The sequence below is a fragment of the Mobula birostris genome, chromosome 10 (assembly GCF_030028105.1).
Source record: "Mobula birostris isolate sMobBir1 chromosome 10, sMobBir1.hap1, whole genome shotgun sequence".
NCBI classification, from domain to species: Eukaryota; Metazoa; Chordata; class Chondrichthyes; order Myliobatiformes; family Myliobatidae; genus Mobula; species Mobula birostris.
The window spans coordinates 120,266,115-120,287,602 of record NC_092379.1 but is presented as its reverse complement, the minus strand read 5'-3'; the positions used below and the strand labels follow the sequence as shown (position 1 = coordinate 120,287,602).

The window sequence follows — 21,488 nt, the reverse complement described above, 5'->3', positions numbered from 1 at the left end:
AGTAGGCCAGGCCCGGAAAGAACATGATTTCTTCAGGCCAGATTTCCCATAACATGCCAAACACAGACGTGTCACATTGCTTTTCAACGACTATAACATTCTTTGATTAATTTCTAAGAGAACAGTGGGTTAGCAAGAGACGAAGTGATGACATGTTCATTGTAATCAATTATGTGGCACTGAGCATCAATGCTTATAAGAAGTCATTCATTTCTTAAATTAACCCTGTAACCCTTCAACTGCTCCCTTTACTACCAAGCACCCCTCCCCCACCACCCCCTTTATCTTTATTGTCCTCTTAGAAACTCCCACCGCCTGCAGGGGTCCGATATGACCAACTTTGGTCAAGAGGTTCAGTTGTTATTCAAACCACACATCAGATCGGGGAAGAAATGTGACCTAAGTGACTTTGACCAGGGAATGACTGCCAGTGCAAGACGGGGTGGTTTGAGTATCTCAGAAACTGCTGATCTTCTGGGATTTTCACACACAAGTCTCTAGAAATCACAGAGAATTGTGCAAAAAATAAAATACATCCAGTAAGCGGCAGCTCTGTGAGCAAAAACACTGTGTCAATGAGAGAGGTCAGGGATGAATGGCCAGACTGTGTCAATGAGAGAGGTCAGGGATGAACGGCCAGACTGTGTCAATGAGAGAGGCCAGGGATGAATGGCCAGACTGTGTCAATGAGAGAGGTCAGGGATGAACGGCCAGACTGTGTCAATGAGAGAGGTCAGGGATGAACGGCCAGACTGTGTCAATGAGAGAGGTCAGGGATGAACGACCAGACTGTGTCAATGAGAGAGGTCAGGGATGAACGGCCAGACTGTGTCAATGAGAGAGGTCAGGGATGAACGGCCAGACTGTGTCAATGAGAGAGGTCAGGGATGAACGACCAGACTGTGTCAATGAGAGAGGTCAGGGATGAACGGCCAGACTGTGTCAATGAGAGAGGTCAGGGATGAATGGCCAGACTGTGTCAATAGAAACATAGACATAGAAACATAGAAAATAGGTGCAGGAGTAGGCCATTCAGCCCTTCGAGTCTGCACCGCCATTTATTATGATCATGGCTGATCAACCAACTCAGAACCCCGCTCCAGCCTTCCCTCCATACCCCCTGACCCCGGTAGCCACAAGGGCCATATCTAACTCCCTCTTAAATATAGCCAATGAACTGGCCTCAACTGTTTCCTGTGGCAGAGAATTCCACAGATTCACCACTCTCTCTGTGAAGAAGTTTTTCCTAATCTCGGTCCTAAAAGGCTTCCCCTCTATCCTCAAACTGTGACCCCTCGTTCTGGACCTCCCCAACATCGGGAACAATCTTCCTGCATCTAGCCTGTCCAATCCCTTTAGGATCTTATACGTTTCAATCAGATCCCCCCTCAATCTTCTAAATTCCAATGAGTACAAGCCCAGTTCATCCAGTCTTTCTTCATATGAAAGTCCTGCCATCCCAGGAATCAATCTGGTGAACCTTCTTTGTACTCCCTCTATGGCAAGGATGTCTTTCCTCAGATTAGGGGACCAAAACTGCACACAATACTCCAGGTGTGGTCTCACCAAGGCCTTGTAATGAGAGAGGTCAGTGATGAACGGCCAGACTGTGTCAATGAGAGAGGTCAGTGATGAATGGCCCCACTGGTTCAAGCTGACAAGAAGGTGACAGTAACCCAAATAACTACATGTTACAACAGCGGTGTTCAGAAGAGCATCTCTAACCTTGAAATGGATGTGCTACAGCAGCAGAAGACTACAAAATAAAGTGGCTAATGTGTGGGTAACCAGATAAATAGATGGTCAGGAATAGCAAGAGAGTTCCCTTAGAAATTGAAAAGCAATCATTTCCATGATGCAGTCACGAGAAAGGCATGCCAGTGGCTACATTTCATTAGGAGTTTATGGAAATTTGGTATGTCACCAAAGAGTCGAGCAAATTTCTACAGATGTGCAGTGGATAATCTTCTGACCAGTCTCAGCACCACCTGGCTTGGAAGATCCAGCTCACAGGATTGAAAGGAGCTGCAGAGGGTTGTAAAGTCAGCCAGCTCTATCATAGACACAACCGTCCTACCATTGAGGACATCAAGAAACAAGTAAGCGCCATCTGTCATCAAGAACCATCACCATCTGGGCATGCCCTCTTCTTGCTATTACCATCAGGAAGGTGTTACAGAAACTTGAAAACCCACACTCAATATTTTAAGAACAACTTCTTTCCCTCCATCATCAGATTTCTGATTGGTTATTTATTTCTTTTCTGTAACTTATAAGAATTTTTAAAGTCTTGCATTGGACCGCTCTCTCTCTCTCTCTTCGGTTGTCCATCGAAATCCGATGATGACGTCCACTCCTTTAACGGTGAGATCTTTGATAACTATACAGTCTATTGCAGGTGGGACATGTATATGTGGTAGTGGTGGCAACCATGGCTGGATTTCTCTTGGCTCTCTTCTGGTTGTCCTGTCCATCTCCAGAATACGACCCCCGTCCCTACACAGTTGCCGCCATGTGGTACGGTCAGCAGCAACCTCCTCCAGGTCCTCGGGTCTGATCTTGCACTTCCTTAAAGCATTCTTCATCTGATCCTTATAGCGCCTCTTCGGCCTTCCAGCTGAGCGTCGACCATGATGTAGCTGGTCGTATAACACTCTGTGGGGCAGCCGACATGGGGGCATCCTTATCACATGCCCCAGCCACTGCAGCTGACGCTAGGTGATCATGGCCTCAATACTTCTGCAGTTGGTCTTTACAGGTATTTCAGTGTGAGGCACCAGCTCACGCCAGGTAATTCCCAGGATGCACTGGAGGCAGCTTATGTGGAAGCACTCCAAGGACTTGATGTGATGGCTGTAGGTTACCCAAGCTTCACAGCTATAAAGAAGGGTAGTGACACAGACCGCTTGGTATACAGCGACCTTTGTGGAGGGACGAAGGCTCCTGATCTGAAAGACTCTACGCTGAAGTCTCCCAAAGGCAGCTGATGCCTGTTTAATGCGGCTCTGGATGTCGTTGTCAATGCCACTATCCTCAGAGAGAATGATCCCCAGATATTTGAAAGATGGCACTACTGACAGCTTTACATCACCAACAGTGAAGGCAGGTAGAGTGGGTGGGACACTGGTACTCCATTGGCAAACCACTTCTGTCTTGGTGGTATTGACAGTCAGACCCATCCTGCTGTACGCTCTCACCGCCATAGCAAGGACAGTCTGAAGATCCTCCGGAGTATGGGCCACAAGAGCACAGTCGTCTGCATACTGCAGCTCCAGGACCTGCTCTCTACGGAGTTTGGTGGTTGCGTGGAGCCTCCTGATGTCAAAGAGGTTGCCATCTAATCTGACATCCACTGCCACACCACTGCTGTCTTCAATCTCGTTGTGGAGAAGCTTGGTAACACACAAGAGGAAGATGTTAAAGAGCACTGGCGCTAGCACACACCCCTGCCTCACCCCTGTGCGTACAAAGAAGGGCTGGGACTCTTGTCCTCCTATCATCCGAGCAGTCATCCTATCGTGGAACTGGCGGAGGATGTTAACAAATTTATTGGGACAGCCAAACCTAAGGAGGACATCCCATAAGAGCTCTCTTTGCACAGTGTTGAATGCTTTGGAGCGGTTGACAAAGGCCATAAACAGGTCCTGATGTTGCTCCCAGCACTTTTCCTGCAGCTGCCAGGCTGTGAAGATCATGTCGATCGTGCTCCTGTTCTTCCTAAATCCACACTGTGATTCAGGCAGCATTGACTCAGTGATGTTGCTGATGAGTCTCTGAAGCATCACCTTAGCCAGGACCTTTCCAGCAACAGAAAGGAGTGATATGCCCCCACTATTGCCACAGATGGCCTTGTCACCCTTGTTCTTATAAATGACAACGATGTTTGCATTTCTCCATTGCTGTGGGATGTTCTCATCAGTCCAGGCCTTGGTGATGTACTGGTAGAGGGTACGCATACACATGTACCCTCCGTTCTTCAGTAACTCAGCAGGGATATTGTCAGTGCCAGGGGACTCGTTGTTCTTAAGGGAATGGACAGCTGATAGAACCTCCTGGAAGATTGAACCGCTACCTACAAAATAACACACATCGGTGATAACCAACCTGATTTGGATCCTGATTCTGATATTGATTTATGTGCAGTGATACTATATTAACAATGTCACATCCACTGACACTTCAAGTCCTTCAAACCAGCCATTCAATGTATGACATTCTGATTCTCTGCCACTGTAATTCAGCAGTGGAAGACGTGCAATAAAGGTTTGTTTTAGCTGGCCTTCATTGTAATACTGTGCCAGGAGGGTTATTTTATTGAGAAATGTGCATTTTCTGGTTTATGGACAAAATCGATACATAGACATCTGTAAAGGTGGAATCTGTCAAAACACTGAAGCAGCCGATACTTCAAAATTCCTGTTGGGGTGGGAGTTTCAGAATTTAGACTTCACAACGATGAAGGAACAGCACTGTTCATTTTGTAGATGGCACATACTGTAGCCACTGAGCACCATGGTGGAGGAAGTGAGAACTTTGGGTGATGGATAGGGCGACAATAAACTGGACTGCTTTGTCCTAGATGATGTCAAGCTTCTTTCATCTTGATTCAATTGTATAATGGAGGTACATATGTGCAGATCTTTCCTTAATCACTTTAGGGAGACAAGAAACATTTATGTTGAACACTCCTGAAAGAGATTTAATAAAGTATGGTCCGTAATAAAGTCACCCAGACCGAGCTACTTTTAGCAGGCAATTCCATCTCAGACATCTGGACATATGTGCCTTTCTGGAGTTCTGCTCTGCTGTTGAATTCACCGCCAGGTGCAGGAGAAGGCCCAGATGCATTGCATTTACCCATAACCCACTCATGACACGCTAACCTTGTGGGAAAAGGTCAAAGATTTGCTTGGTATATTTTAATTGCTTTATCACAAAGACCACCCTAGGCAGGGCCTCAGAATCTGACATTTGAGGCCTGCTCAGCCTAACAGCTTCCTCCATTTTGTGGCACAGTTCCCACTCCCAGAGTCAGCTAGGTCAGCTCACTGTACACCGTTCCCACTCCCAGTCAGCTAGGTCAGCCCAATGTACACCATTCTCACTCCCAGAGTCAGCTAGGTCAACCCACTGTACGCCGTTCCCACTCCCAGTGTCAGCTAGGTCAGCCCAATGTACACCGTTCCCACTCCCAGTGTCAGCTAGGTCAGCCCACTGTACACCGTTCCCACTCCCAGAGTCAGCTAGGTCAGCCCACTGTACACCGTTCCCACACCCAGTCAGCTAGGTCAACCCACTGTACACTGTTCCCACTCCCAGAATCAGCTAGGTCAGCCCAATGTACACCATTCTCACTCCCAGAGTCAGCTAGGTCAGCCCACTGTACACCGTTCCCACTCCCAGTCAGCTAGCTCAGCCCACTGTACACCGTTCCCACTCCCAGTCAGCTAGCTCAGCCCACTGTACACCGTTCTCACTCCCAGTCAGCTAGGTCAGCCCAATGTACACCGTTCTCACTCCCAGAGTCAGCTAGGTCAGCCCACTGTACACCGTTCCCACTCCCAGTCAGCTAAGTCAGCCCACTGTACGCAGTTCCCACTCCCAGTCAGCTAAGTCAGCCCACTGTACACCGTTCCCACTCCCAGTCAGCTAGGTCAGCCCAATGTACACCATTCTCACTCCCAGAGTCAGCTAGGTCAGCCCAATGTACACCATTCTCACTCCCAGAGTCAGCTAGGTCAGCCCACTGTACACCGTTCCCACACCCAGTCAGCTAGGTCAACCCACTGTACACCGTTCCCACTCCCAGTCAGCTAGGTCAGCCCAATGTACACCATTCTCACTCCCAGTATCAGCTAGGTCAACCCACTGTACACCGTTCCCACTCCCAGAATCAGCTAGGTCAGCCCACTGTACACCGTTCCCACTCCCAGAGTCAGCTAGGTCAGCCCACTGTACACCGTTCCCACTCCCAGTCAGTTAGGTCAGCCCACTGTACACCGTTCCCACTCCCAGTCAGCTAGGTCAGCCCAATGTACACCATTCTCACTCCCAGAGTCAGCTAGGTCAGCCCACTGTACACCGTTCCCACACCCAGTCAGCTAGGTCAACCCACTGTACACCATTCCCACTCCCAGTCAGCTAGGTCAGCCCAATGTACACCATTCTCACTCCCAGAGTCAGCTAGGTCAGCCGACTGTACACCGTTCCCACTCCCAGTCAGCTAGGTCAGCCCAATGTACACCATTCTCACTCCCAGAGTCAGCTAGGTCAACCCACTGTACACCGTTCCCACACCCAGTCAGCTAGGTCAGCCCACTGTACACTGTTCCCACTCCCAGAATCAGCTAGGTCAGCCCACTGTACACCGTTCCCACTCCCAGTCAGTTAAGTCAGCCCACTGTACACCGTTCCCACTCCCAGAATCAGCTAGCTCAGCCCACTGTACACTGTTCCCACTCCCAGAGTCAGCTAGCTCAGCCCACTGTACACCGTTCCCACACCCAGTCAGCTAGCTCAGCCCACTGTACACTGTTCCCACTCCCAGTCAGTTGGGTCAGCCCACTGTACACCGTTCCCACTCCCAGTCAGCTAGGTCAGCCCACTGTACACCGTTCTCACTCCCAGTCAGTTGGGTCAGCCCACTGCATCCAGATCAATGAGGACAGGTAGACACTGCAAGAAGCAGACTGAAGCCAGAATCGTTCTGATAACTAGGCGGTATATTGACAGTGGCAGGAATGACATTTGGTTAATTTTGGATGTTATGCCCTTGTTGACCTAAATTTTTTAATCTGATGCATCATGCGCCCCATCAGTTTAACTTGTTTCCTCAGTCTTTATCTCAAAACTATTTAGTGCTGAAATTGGTGAGTATTATTCAATTAGGTGTAACTCCAAGCCAAAGGATGGTTCACTACATGGAAGGGTGGATTACTAAGCTTGTAGATGACATGAGGTGGATGGTGTTGTGGATCGTTGAAGGTTGTCATAGCTTACAATGTGACATAGACAGGGCCCAGAGCTGGACAGAGAAGTGGCAAATGGAGTTCAAACCAGAAAAGTGTGTATTGATTCACTGGAAGGTGACTTGACGAAGACAGATGTTCTTCATGCCCATCAACAAGCCTGCCACTGAAAATATTATTTGCAATAAAACAATCCAATCTGGAAATCGAGCGCACTAAGTGGGAGGTATAGTTTGCTGCTGTGACTGGTGATGCAGCTGGATTGAGTCCACATGAAGGAGTTTGGGCTGCAGGGGAAATGAGACTGATCGGACTGCTCTCAGAACTGCCACAGAATCAATGGTATGAGTGGCCGCCTTCTACATTGTGAGAAAATGTGAGACCCAGGACCATTGGGTAAGGGTCAGGTGAGGAAAGAGGGCCAGTGTGAAGAAGTAAAGAGGTAAGTTGCCTAGGTGAAGGTGGTGGTTGTGTCGGAGTGTAGCCTTAATCAATGATGGGCAGAAGAAACAGGATAGTGGTCATATGTGTGACCACTGGAGATTACATTCACACCGCTTAGTGGGGTTAGAAGAAGCATGATGATATTGCATCCCCCTTCCCCCCACCTCCACCTCATTGCCTGCTCTAAGCGGAGCCCGGTGCAGGGAATGACATCATTGTACACACAGCTAAAGATTTGGTGTCGCAAGGGTGATTCACGTCAGGAAGTGCCTGGTTAAATTTCCAGGGTGACGGCAGACAACCTGGAAATGGTTGTATTGTGTTTCACTGGGGAGTAGGGGGTGGGTGGGGGGGGGGGGGGGGAGTCAATTTTCAATTGCATAACATTAAAAAAACGTAGGCAATTTGAAATCAAATTTCGAGCTATCCTGTTTCATTGAGGTAAAATGTAATTAAAAATCAGTGGTAAGCCACACTTTACAGCAAGAAGCCGTAGCAAGCATAAAAATTGGAACAGACATGACTGAAGAACATCTGCTGGCATTGAACATTTCCTCTGCTAATGACTCTTGGGAACAGCGTCTGCTTCTGCAAGGAGACTGACAACCTCTTATCAGGTTTGAAATTGCTGCTGGTTCATGCATAAGGCAATCTCTTTGTCTTTAAATCTTTCACTGTCAGAGCATAAAATTATAGTTCAGCATCTGTCATTCACCAATCAGAATCATGGGCTTCCAAGGTCAAAGCCAATTAAAAGGTGGCTAGAGCCAGGACATCTCCTGCGGCCGCATCCAGGTTTCCTGTGCAAAGCCTATGATTTGATTTAACAGGCGGTGCTGAGTGCTTATTCTCGGGCCAGTAGTTATGTTGCTGCAAAGAATCAAATGCCAACTAATTAGGAAATGCAATAACAGTGGAGGTTACACATATGTGTTATTTTGAACCTTTAGAAACCCTCAGTCGTTAATTACACATTTTCAATGACTTTTACTACTCTGATGTAAATTTACATTCAAGGAGAGTTGGATAAAACTACCAATATTTAATTAAATCCATCCATGAAGCATGAAAATATGTTTGTGACTTTGCTCCAGCAGTCTGCACCACTCGGTATGAAACTCCTGGAATAAATCTGACTGCCTCCATTAAGAATTGACGTTCTGTTATAATTGTACTGTTAGTTCAGTTGTGTTTCAGTCAACAGGGGAACAGCAACACCATTTGTTTTGACTTGTAAATGTTTATAGATAATAATGCATGCTTTACAATATAAGATGCAACCACTTTCTTAAAAAAGTCTTCCGAGTGAAAGGAAAGCCAAACTATACAATCAAATAAAGGTGTGGTCCATTTGAGCAGTGAGGGTGAGTGTGATTTGCCCTGTGACAGTACTGCAAACTGTAGAAGGACAGGTATTTTCCTCACTTTGATCCCAGGGAAGGGAGAGTTTAAATAATGGGATACTATACAAACAAGAAGCTATAGGCAACACACACACAACACTGCAGGAAGTGCTGGAAGGTCCATTGAAGGGTCTCAGCCCGAAACGTTGACTGTTTATTCCTCTCCATCGATACTGCGTCCCTCCATCATTTTGTGTGTGTAGCTCCGGATTTCAAACACCTACAGAATCTGTTGTGTTCATGAGAACCCTTCAGAAGGAATGTGATTAACTCTTGAGTAACCAATGTGGACTAAAAATTACTCAGCATGCTTTGGGACCATTTTATCTTTTATACAGCACCATTTCACAAAACAAAAAACTGTGCACAAATTCCCTTTTGTTCACAACTAATATTAACCCAATGACCCAACCAACTTTTCTGCAGAGTATGGCTGCCATGGAATTTCAGCCTAACGGCGCCTTTGAATGTGAAGAGAACAATTTTCTGTGAAACTGATGTTACAGGTTTAATTGGACCAACTGGATTAAGAAGAAGGACATAAGGAAAAAGCTGGACATAGAAGGGTTGATCACAAAGGGAGGAGTTTGCATAAAATACTTATTTTGCATATTGGGAGCAATTAGTTAGCAGCAAAGTTGAGGTAACCAGAATGATAAAAAAGATGAAGGTAAGCCACTAGACTAGAGCTCAGTTTCTTTAATTAAGGTTTGTAATGAAATGTGTTATTTACTTAATGTTTTAATGTATGGCTTTGTGTGGGATGGAAAGAAAGTGCACAATGCACTCTTGATTACCATACATTACAACTGTTAGAAATGGGACTTAACATCAGTATTGACAGTTCTAGGACAGCATTAGAACAGGATCCACTGTAGGCCTTGAGCCCAGTAGACCATTCTTGTTTAGGAGATTTAAGCACATTCTTAAGGTGACATTTCATTGCTGAGAGAGCACAGCATTGTTGGGCTTAATGCATTTTGGATGAGATATTAAAATCCTGTCTGCTAACTCATTTCAATAATCCCATCACCATCCTCCTGACCTCAGCTACAGATTATCGGTGATGAAGTATCATATTATTCCTCACAGGGCCTTACTGCCTGCATACAGTATCGTGTGCTGCATCATATTACACAGTGACTACACATCAAGAAGTATTTCAATAGCTTTACAGCTACAACCTGAGGTCACCAAATCTACACTGCCTCAAAATTCAATTATGCAATATTAATTTTCTTAGTACTATCTAATTAATGATTTTTTTTCCTAGAGTGACCATGACCAAGTCTGGATCACTCAGAAAATTTGACTAGGCATCATCCCTGTGATTCAATACAATTCCTCTGTCTTTTTGGAACACTGTGGGACAGAATGAATCACACTGTCTTGGGGCACCTGTTCTGGTGTAAAACTGGGACCACTGGGATGGTATGGGAGGCATAGAAGGTAGGATACTTACCTACAATGGAAGCATCAATACCCCCTTGACCAAAACTGCAACCAATCCCAAAATCTGAGCATTCTATTCACGCTCCATCTGAAACCATAATCCCCTTGATCTGCTATAGTTTCCAATCTTCCACCTAATTCACTGAGCATCTAAACCCTCTGAAACAATCCCTGCCCCATTCCCATGAACCACAAGTTCAAGAAGACGGATCTCACCTCCTAAATGCAGACTTGAAAAACCAGTTGTTTCAGCTTCAACTTGCTTTACCCACTCAATTGATATGTTCAGTAACCAATGCCAACCTGAGCTCAGGTTCAACGGCACCCTGCCTGTGTGGCATTCTAGTGCACCTTCAGGAATGGACTGGACACAGAAACTTCCAAGTCTCTCAAGTATTATTTTTTCCTTCATACTTACCTCTTCTCTTTTGTGCAAGGATTCCAAGGCAGGTAAGTCTGCCCAGTGTACAGAAGGGTTAAATTTACAGTGAAAACTATATACTCATTGTTTGATAGCACTAAGATAGATTTTGTCAATTGTAGGAAGATTACAAGGGTAAAATAATCCTTAAATATTCCCAGACTTTAGTCAACATGACAGAGAGTCCACTTGCTATTACTTTGGCCAAGTACTTTTTAAAAAATGTGGCGTGGGCTTTGTTATTAAAGTATACATTCTTTTCTAAGGATTGTAATTTGTTAAATAATTTTTCAACCTATTGTGATAGACACTGCAAAGTAGGGAACACCAGCTCCATCTATAGTGAATTGAGATGGTTAATTCTCTACCAAAGCTCTGCCCAACTTCAAGGTTATGCTCATACATTTTTGCTTAATACTCAAATACTGTGTGTTACTCAGCAAGACATGTCTCTAGAACCCTTGTAGAACCATATAAGTAATTACAGCATGGATTTTTTCAATTATATATAATAATATTTACAAAGAATATATTTTCCTGAATTGTATTTGAATAATTATGATATTTTTCACATTGTAATTGGTCCCTGTGGAGGGAATTGTGATCCACGTGTTTGAAATTAGAATAAAAAGTCAATTAGCAGTTTTTTCTTGCACGCTGTGGTTGCCGAAATACTAACAAGTTCCACTTACCAGAATCAGCAGGAGACTTACTACGACGTGAAGTTCCAGAGCTCTTGCCTGTAGACCTTTGTGTGGCATTAACAGATTTACCCCCGGGATTTGTCTTCACCACACGGCATTCTAAGTTAAAATAGAAAAGAGTAACAGTTTACATTAAATGGGCACAAATAATGATAACTGTACTGTAGCATTAGAAATGATCATTCCTATCTGACTCTCTGTCTACCTCCTCACATTTTCGGGGTTGTTCATTTTCATATTACGAGCGAGCCACTGGAAACGGGTGCATGTGGTGATCTTCCCATAATGCACTGTGAAGGTATGAGATTTGAGCAAAGGGGCATTTATCAACTGGATGTTTACAAAACTACATTTTTGTTTGTGCTAGAAACAATGCCACATCTGATGTAGTTACAGGCAACTGTCAGAAGGCCATTTGTTCAGACTAGGTAGATGCCATGAACACAAAAGTAATGGGTAACTAATCTTCCAATGGCCTTGTCATTGCCATATATGTTCCATGATTTGTAGTTCAGAGAGCAATTCTTAATCCCGAGCCCCTGTGAATGAAGGACTTGTTCTGACTTTACTAAATGGAAGGAAGATTTAGAAGCTTATGTTTTTTTTCTCAGTGTTGGTGAATGGAAGTCCATACAGATCTTCAAACAGTCTACAGGTACCATCTTCTGAAATGTGTATGTTCAACCTGAATGTGTTGTTCCATTTTACTTAATAGTCAACTTATATGAGACAAAATCTTTTGTATAGCTGTGAAATGAAAGAATTCTGAAGTGGTGGATGCGGGTTCAATAAGGGAAGTTAGGATGGTACGCGGATGGGAGGGGTATGGAGGCCTATGGTTCAGGTGCGGGTCGATGGGACAGTGCAGAATAGTATTTTGGCATGGACTAAATGGGCAAAGGACCTGTTTCTGTGCTGTAGTGCTCTCTGACTCTATTATTGCTCAGAAAATAGTATGATACAACTATCTCTAAAAATATTTTCAAACCCCTTACCAAAACCTACGAGCTAAACAGCAATATCATGCTGGGAAAAAAAAACTTTCACATTCTGACAATAATTTATTCTGGATATAATTAACCTTACTTTCAATATTAAGCTTTGGTTCTCATATTCAGCCATGCAAACACTGATTATTTCTTTTATTAGTCGGTCTGTTGCTTTTTTAGGCTGAAATGTCAGGCCGCTCATGTCATTGTTACAGTCCTAGTCATCTTGCTTACATTGCACTCGGCTGTCCCAGCAATCACAAAAGCTGCTCGTTTCTGTGATAATATTGAAGAGCAGCTTGAACAGCCCACCAGGTCTGTGCTGTCCTTATCCTCTACTTGAGTCTGTCCGCCCTACTTCACCTAATTTTATCAAATTTGACATCAATTCCTGTTTTCCTTCTTTACCCTCATCTTAAATGCTCTCTTATGTCCTCAACTAGAATACCAGTCCTATCATTCTAAGGCTAGCAAATTTCTCCTGAATTCACGATGATAATTTCAGGAGCTACTTTAAGAGAAAATTCCTAGCTCACTCAACCTATTCTCATAAGACATGCTCTCTAATCCAGGCAGCATCCTGGTAAATCTCCTCCGAACCCTGTCTAAATTCTGCACATGCTTCTTCTAATAAAAGGCACCAGAAATGAACACAATATTTGAAGTGTGGTCTCACATAGAGTTGCAACATTACCTCACAATATAGGATTAGTGTAACTAGGTGGTTGATGGTTGGCATTGACTCAATGGGCCATTAGGCCTATTTCTATGCTGTATCCCTCTAAAACTCTGATCCTAAAATTTCAGGTAAGGGTATCTTCATCAGAATGATTGTGATGGTTCAAGATGCTTCGCGTTACTATTTTTGGAAAGGATGTACGGGATCCTGAAGACCTACACTCGATGTTTTAAGAAGGGATTTCTCCTCTTCCCCAAGGGATTTCTGAGTGGTACCTGCATCCATGAACTCTACCACATTATTCATCTTTTGCACTGGTTATTTATTTTTGTAACTTAAAGCAATTTTTATGTTTTGTACTGCATTGGTGCCACAAAACAGCAAATTTCTTGACAAATGTCATGCCTTCTCAATGCAATTGGGGATGGTTAATAAATTCTGACACTTCCAACAATGCTTTTAACCAATTAAGAGAAACTGGATAGATAAACAGAAAGGAAAAGAAAATAAATAAGATAGTTTAATGAGCCTTTTCCTACTAAATGCATGCAACTACCATTAATTCTGACCACCTTACCTGTTAAGACGTCTCACAATCCATAAAGCAAAGTACCTTGCCATAAAACCATAAGATATTCAGCAGGAATGGAATTAGGCAATTTGGCCCAACTTGTCTACTGTACTCTTCCACCATGGCTGATTTATTATCCCTCGCAATCCCATTCTCTCGCCTTGTCCCTGTAACTGTTGACACCCTTACAAATCAAGAGCCTATTAACCATTGCTTTAAATATACCCAGTGATTTGGCCTCCACAGCCATCTATGGCAATGAATTCCACAAATCACCACACTCCGGCTAAAAGAAATCCTCCTCATCTCTGTTCTAAAGGGACGTCCCTCTATTCTGAGGCTGCGTCCTCTGGTTCTAGACTCCCCCACAATAGGAAACATCCTCTCCACTTCCTCTCTATCTGTGTCCTCTGGTCCTAGACTCACCCACAATAGGAAACATCCTCTCCAATTCCACTCTATCTAGGCCTTTCAATATTCGATACGTTACAATAAGATCCCCCCCCTCTAATTCTTCTAAATTCTAGCGAGTACAGGTCCAGAGCCATCAAACGCCCCTTATAGGTTTACTCTTTCATCTAGAGTCATTCTCGTGAACCCTCTCTAATTCCAACACAGCTTTTCTTAGATAAGGAGCCCAAAACTGCTCACAATGCATTTGAGGAGAGATTGGCTCATCTGTTTTTCATTAGATTAAACCAGAACCTCTCTCTTGGACATTCTTCAGAGCAGTAAAATGGACACTTCACTAAGGGATGCATGAAAGCAAGGGTACTTTTATGTGATTTCTCTACTAAAAGGCAGCCAGGGACTATATATATGGTACCAGGATATGTATCACAATCAGAGGTTGCTTTAGTAAGAGGCTGCTGCATATCTCAGTGTTCCTTACAAAATGGATCAGTGCAGAGTAGCTGTACTAACAGAGGAACTAAGTGACTGCTAGTTTGAAATAAAACTGTCTGACCTTGATATGAACTAGATTTTCTAATCAGTGGAATATTACTGGCAAATCATCAGAAAGCAGCATTTTGAAGTATTTGGTTGCTAGTGCATGAAGCTCAGACAACCTGTTTGAGAGATTTTTGCCCGAGGCTGATAAACTGCATTGAAGTTTGTGTCTAATTGTATTATAGATAAAAATTTATAAAGTCGCAGTGAGATATATTGAATGCAAATGTCCCTTTCAGTTTGATGACATGTGCTATGGCTAGAAGAAGGGAAGGTATTTATTTTTTTATTTAGAGGCAAAGCATAGTAACAGGCCCTTCGGCCCGACAAGCCTGTGCTACCTCTTTGACCAAATAGCTACTAACTCATACATCTTTGGAATGTAGGAGGAAACCAACACAGTCACAGAGGGAATGTACAAGCTCCTCACAGAGTGTGATAGAACTGAACCCCAATCGGTCGCTGGCACTGTGATTGTGTTATGCTAATTGCTTTGTTACTGTGCCCCCTTTCCAAGATCTGATGGCTAAGTTAGACTTGTGTGCGCAACTATTGTATTAAATTTGCAGAAATGTAACTATGTAACTTCAGTGCATAGTAACATGCAAGTTGTAATTTTTAATAATGTTTACCAGATTTTTCAGTTTTACCAAATGTTGTATATGATAACACCTCTTTCTAATCTTTAAGCTAAAAGTTATTCAGTCTTATCTGCTTCTTAATACATTCCAAAATGGCATGGCAAGTCAGGCAATGCATTCTGAGTCCTCAAGCTAAGTCAAGAAATAGGAGTCTGGGCACAATCTTACAGAGCTAGTTCCTGGTCCAAGAGGCATGAACTGTGTCTAAACTTGGTATATGATTAAACAAGAACTGAAGAGAAAGTAATGTGTTGCATATTCAATCAAAGAAGTTAATATAAAGGGAAAAGGAAAGCAAACAAAAATCAAAGAAAGACAGAATCCAAATTCAAATATCGACCAGAGGTGACAGCAGCATTTGACAGAAGGGCATTTTGAAGAACCACTAATAAAAGGACATAAATAATTGAATTTTAAAAGGGGAGGCTGGTCAAATGTAAATCTGCAAGATAAAAAAGTAACTGGGACCTTCAAAAGATATAGTTAACAGTTAATCAATGAGACTGGGCAAAAACTGAACATTAACAGAAAGAGTAAAGCTCTCAGATTATCGAGTCGTTTGAAAACGAACTGTACAGAAGGTTGTTGGCTAAATCACTTCTGCAGTCAGTTTTATTAGAATGCCTATTAAGTTACTAACTTTTCTGCACAAATCCATCCCCCAATATTGCAAACATTTCTGCTGCTGAAAATTTTTCACCAGTGAATCCTTTACTTACCAACATCAAAACCTCCCATCGTCCGACTTCTGTGCACCTCTTGGAGAGTAAAAAGTTTTAATCAGAGAGTTAAAACACCTAGCAAACTCTGAACCATTTCCTCAAGATTATTTTATTATTTCCTCCTAGGGGATATTTCTGTCTCAACTATGTTTCTGATAATTTCGGTTTCAATCTTTTATCGCCTCATAAGTAAAATATTATTTTACCTAACATATTTAATAACATTTTAAACATTACGTCACCTTTAATCTAGTTTAAGATAAAGATCTCTCCACAAGCAATATTCTGTATAAATATTTTTTACTAGGACTTTGCATTCCTGAAACTTAATGACACATTTATAGACATGGAAATCAGTTAAGCAAATGGCATTATCCCTATAAAACGGGTTTGAACAACTGTGAAGTTCCCAAAATTGTGGATCCAACAGTATTTAAGACTCACAATACGCTGCTCCATATGCCTAAGTCCTGAGCAATATGTAACTATTAGATGGCATTGTACCTCTAGTCATCACTAACGCAATAGAAAAGCAGCGCACCAGTGTTCCTGGTAGATCCTGCTACTTTTTTCCAATTACTGAAGCATTAAGTGCTCTTTGAGCATATTTGAGAGCAGATTTTTCCATCTAATCAAGTCACTGATAGAATTGATTTAAATTCCCTGGATTAATATGTTTTGTGCAGAAATGGCTGAACTGACTTTCTAAACAGTTTAATTTTTATCATTTAAAATGAGAAAACTAAAGTACACAGGCAGACATTTAGAGAAAACATTTATCAACAGTAAAATACTGGCTGGTTTAGAAACAAATGTGCAGCAGTTAGAAGCTTTTAATTTGCAACATGTACTTCCGTCAGTATCTCAGCTTCATCCATCCTCATTTCCTTGATGTTCCAAGTCAACAAGAATATTTTGGCTAAGCACTGAGCTTATACATCATTTCCCACATATAATCATTCATTGTGCAAGGAAATTAATATTCATGGTCATGTACTTAATCCACACTGAATGCCAGGGGGATTTGTCTACTAAATCCAAACTTAGAAAACTAGCCCATCAATTGAAGATTCCCCACTACTCAAAACAATTCAGAACAAGTCCTTGGAAACTTTCATTTTACTCTTGTGTCTTGCCTTATGAGCAGCACCAAATCCAATTAAATACTTTCCCACTCCACTTGATTATCAAGTTCTCTTTTGATCTGCAACCTAATACCATGAACATTGTGAACTATGGGTGCAAAATGAACATCGCAGATGACAATGATCATTATTGCTTCCCAAGAACTGCACAAATGATGACACAATTGGCTCATGCTTTCTATGAGACTTTGTTCCTGTTAAGACCATAAGACATAGGAGCAGAATTTGTCCATTTGACCATTCCATCATGGCTGATTTATTATCCTACTCAACTCTGTTCTCCTGCCTTCTCCCAGTAGCCTTTGATGCCCTTACTAATCAAGAACCTATCAACCTCCTCTTTAAATATACCCAATGACTTGGCCTCCATAGCCATCTGTGGCAATATACTTCACAGATTCAGCACCCTCTGGCTATTAAAAAAAATCCTCATCTCCATTCTAAAGGGACTGTTGTTGCCAATAATAAAATAAAATAGGATAACTAAAATAACTGGGTCCAGAACACAGGCTCTCTTATGTCTCAAACATTCTGTTCATTTTACTTCTGCACAAGGAGAACAGCATGGGCCCCTGTCACCCACACTGTTCTCAAGACAAGACAGAAAACATGCCATTTTTAATACAGAATAGCCTTATTTGGTAAATTATATCTGTTTGAACTCCTTACTTGCAAGATCAATTGGCATTCACAATAGAAGTGCTGAAAGCAAATTGACAGCCAATGATATCTTGAAGTTAGTAAAGCCAATAGAGATGTCAAAATTCAATTGAAACTTCAAGTGGACAGCTGATGATAATTTGAAGTTAGTAAAGACAATTATCCCTTGGTTACTGGTATGTTTCACATTCTTCTGTTATTCTTATCTGGTCTATCTCTGGCACCCCCTGTTGTGTCAAGGGGCACTCTGCTTTATGAAGACCTTTCTAGAAAATTCTCAGTCCAGAGGCCTCTCTTGTCTGGCTTGAGTACACTTTGCCGCAGTCACCTCCGTGTAACAAGTTTGTAGTAAGCAGTGGTGCCTCTGATGGTCTCATTTCAAAGCTCTCATTTCTCTACAACTGCCCCAGGCTATCCTTGCCTGGATATTGTCTTTAACCCTTGCCTTACCGCAACTTCCACAGGATGTCCCTCTATGCTGAGGCTGTGCCCTCTGTACCTTTAAATGAGACTAATGTTATGGACACACATTCTATAATATTTGGCATTGCACTCCACAACACCTTTGTGTATTCTGAGCGAAAAAAAACAAATGCAGTTATTCAATCTGCTTAAGCATGTCAGCTCGGGCAACGGAACTAAATGGTGCAAAGGGTGAACAATAGAAGAAAATTTTGTTTACCTGCAATTTTTAACCACATTCCAAAACATTGTTAAGTGAATGTATGAACAATATACCATCATATTCTAGGTAAAGTAGTTGTCTTGTAGCTATCAGTCACAATGTCTCTGTTTGTTTGAGTTCATTAATAATTACCTAACTCTTAAAATAAGATACTCAATTTCAAAGCAAGGTTTTGAACAAACCAAGAATATGAACACATGGCAAAACAAAACAGTAAATTAACACAGTGTTAATCTATATCTACTAATAAAATAAATACAGAAAATAAGGCTATTTTCAAAATACATTTTAAATTCAACTTCACAAGCTAATCACATTGTTCGGAAGTAATAAGAAAGGTTAATCAAAACATGACATGTAATAATAATCATTTAAAAACTCAGGAAACTTTTTATGGAGCATTTGCCCGAAGATGTCATAAAACTAAAGTTCTTAGCGCTTTTTCATATTAAAGTTCTCAAGTGATTAGAGTTGCCGTGCCAGAAGCTTAAAAACACTGCATCATATGCGGGAGTAAAGCACCATGATTTGTACTTTTAGTGATTTTGAGTCCAAAGAACAATGAAATATTTGATTGGAAAACATTTGATTGAGCGGTGTTATTAATAGGCAGCTGAAAAGTGAGGGAATTCTCCACTTGACTTCAAAATAGTGAAGATAAAATTGGATAAGAGAGATGTTGTGGGTTATAAGAGGAGGTATAAGAGGTTATAAGATGGAGAGTTCACTTGCTCTGGATGTAGTCTCTGTTGTCCCTTTCCTTAATCATGGGACCCTGCCCGTGTCTGAACGGCTTTCTTCCTAAATGAATAAGGAAGATGAGGATTTCAGGGAGCGATGCGCTGTTCAGAAATGAAGATGATAACCATTAAAGAAGACAACAATTAGGATGTCAATAAACATAACCCATTCTCAGAACAAAAGGCATGTTGTAGAGAGAACATTGAGCAGGTGGGATTTCAGCCTGGTCTTCCGAAAGTTGACCAAATAAGAAAACAAGGGCTTGAGACATTCTAAAGACAGAACTGACTATTAATTTCAGTGAAAGCACAGACTTCCCTTCAAAAGATATGAGGCGTGAATTTTTAAGTTTCTGGCTGGCTTATCTTAGTTAATCTATGAATTTTCATTGAAAGAAAGGATAAAGAGGCAAGTTTTTATTAATGAACATGGATAAAAAGCTTTGGAAAGAAAAATAAAGAAGAAGAAAATGCTGGAAATGCTCATCAGGTCAGGGAGCGTCTGTGGAAAAAACAACACTTCAAGTCCATCACCTTTCAGCAATACCTAGAAATGTTAAAAATCTAACATGTTTAGATAGAGGAGAGAGGCAGATTGAAGAACAGGATGTCAACTAAAGGGCAACAAATTTGAGAAAATGATTGACCTAATACCTATGGCGCCAGCGTAGGGAGTGCGGTGAAGGTTTAACCACTGTTGTCGGTGAAGTAAACAGGGGATGAATGAGGATAAAGTAGCGAGAAATAAGTGCAATAGCAAAACAGTGAGATAAAAGACTGTGCTTCTGAGATGTCTTCCTTCTCGTTATTCCCTCCCTGCCACTAAAGTTTAATTGTAACTCTTCCATTTTTCATACCGCTGCTTTCACCTTCCCACCCATAAGGCTGGAGTTCTCCTGGTGTTTATCTTTCTCACCTTTCACATTCAACAGCTCACCTCTAATATCTTTTAGCATATTCAAAGTGATGTCACACCAGTCTCCTCTCCCTTTCCTGCATGCTGAAAGGCCCTTTTCCTCTGTGACTCTGCTTCCTTCTTTCACCTCCTCCTGCAGGTGTTTCCCTTGTCACAGACACCTCCCATAAAACTGCAAGCAGATTCAGAACCTTTTCCTTTGCCTCTTCCCTTTCTCCCATCCAGGTGTCCAAATATAGTTTCCAGCCATATCAGTGATCTACTCATGTTTCTTCCAAATTAGTGTACTGCATGTAATACTTAGAGTTACAGAGCAATATAACATGGAATCAGGCCCTTTGGCACATATAGTCCATGCCGAACTATTACTGCCTAGTCATGATGTGGTCTCGTCGACAGTCAAGAAACCAAGCATTGACCATATGGCGACTTTAGGTCAATCCGTCAATGATAACCCTGATTTTCTAGTTACTTGTTACATTAATTCTCCATCCCAATCCCTCTCTGTTCTCTCTAAATTTGACTTCCTACTGTGTTTCAACAGAGCCCAACATCAATTTGTCCTCATCTCTCGAGTTCTAGACCAGCTCTCCACGTCAGATTTAATAATTTCAGACATGCAGCCTTTCCAGTTGTGTCAGCTTTGGCCAGCTGTGGTGAAAGTTCATCGAATTATAATGCTAACTGAAGCTTCTCTATTCATAGTGACAGACACAAAATGCTGGAGGAACTCAACAGACCAGGCAGCATCTATGGAAAAGAGCAAACAGTAGAGATTTCAGGCCGAGATCTATTCTTTTCCACAGATGTTGCCTGGCCTGCAGAGTTCCTCTAGCATTTTGTATGTGTTGCTTTGGATTTCCAGCATCTGCAGATTTTCTCATGTTGTGCTTCTCTCTCCATAGATGCTGAGTGTTTCCAGCAATCTCTTCAATTTTAGATTTGCTGTAATTGCATTTCACTGTCTCAGCACGTTTTCACTCTCTCTCTCCATCATTCCTCATCACACCTTTGTATCTGTCTTTCTTGGTTGACATGCTATCCCTTTCTTCCCTCTGTAACTCGTTTTCTTTGTAACAAATTGTGTTTGTTTCCTAACTTTTCTTAGTTCTGACTAAATTTCATCCACCTAAAACATTAGCTCGGTTTCTCTCTCTTCAATTGCTGGCTGACCCACCAAGTATTTCTAACAATTTCAGATGTTCATCAAAAGTCTCCATCTAGTTTCCTTCCTCATTCCTTTTCATCCATGGTTCACTGTCCTCTCCTATCAGATTCTTTCTTCTTCAGCTCTTTACTTCTTCCACCCATCACCTCCTAGACTCTTACTTCAAACCCTCCCCCACCCACTCACTTTACTTCACCTATCACCTTCCAAGCTTGTACTCCTTTCTCTC

At 42.2% G+C, this 21,488-nt stretch overlaps 1 protein-coding gene across 3 annotated transcripts in view; it reads right to left on the bottom strand.

Annotated features, from left to right (window-relative positions):
- Window positions 1-21,488, bottom strand: part of LOC140204286 (neuronal migration protein doublecortin-like) — a 184,914-nt gene that overhangs the window by 16,976 nt on the left and 146,450 nt on the right. For 2 of the 3 annotated variants that reach the window (XM_072270875.1, XM_072270877.1), the window contains exons 5-6: window positions 15,943-15,981; window positions 11,381-11,491 (exon numbers count right to left, since the gene is read on the bottom strand). In XM_072270875.1, coding sequence (XP_072126976.1) covers window positions 11,381-11,491; window positions 15,943-15,981 — 150 coding nt within the window. The remainder of the gene's footprint in view (window positions 1-11,380; window positions 11,492-15,942; window positions 15,982-21,488) is intronic. The other variant, XM_072270878.1, reaches the window with a different exon arrangement.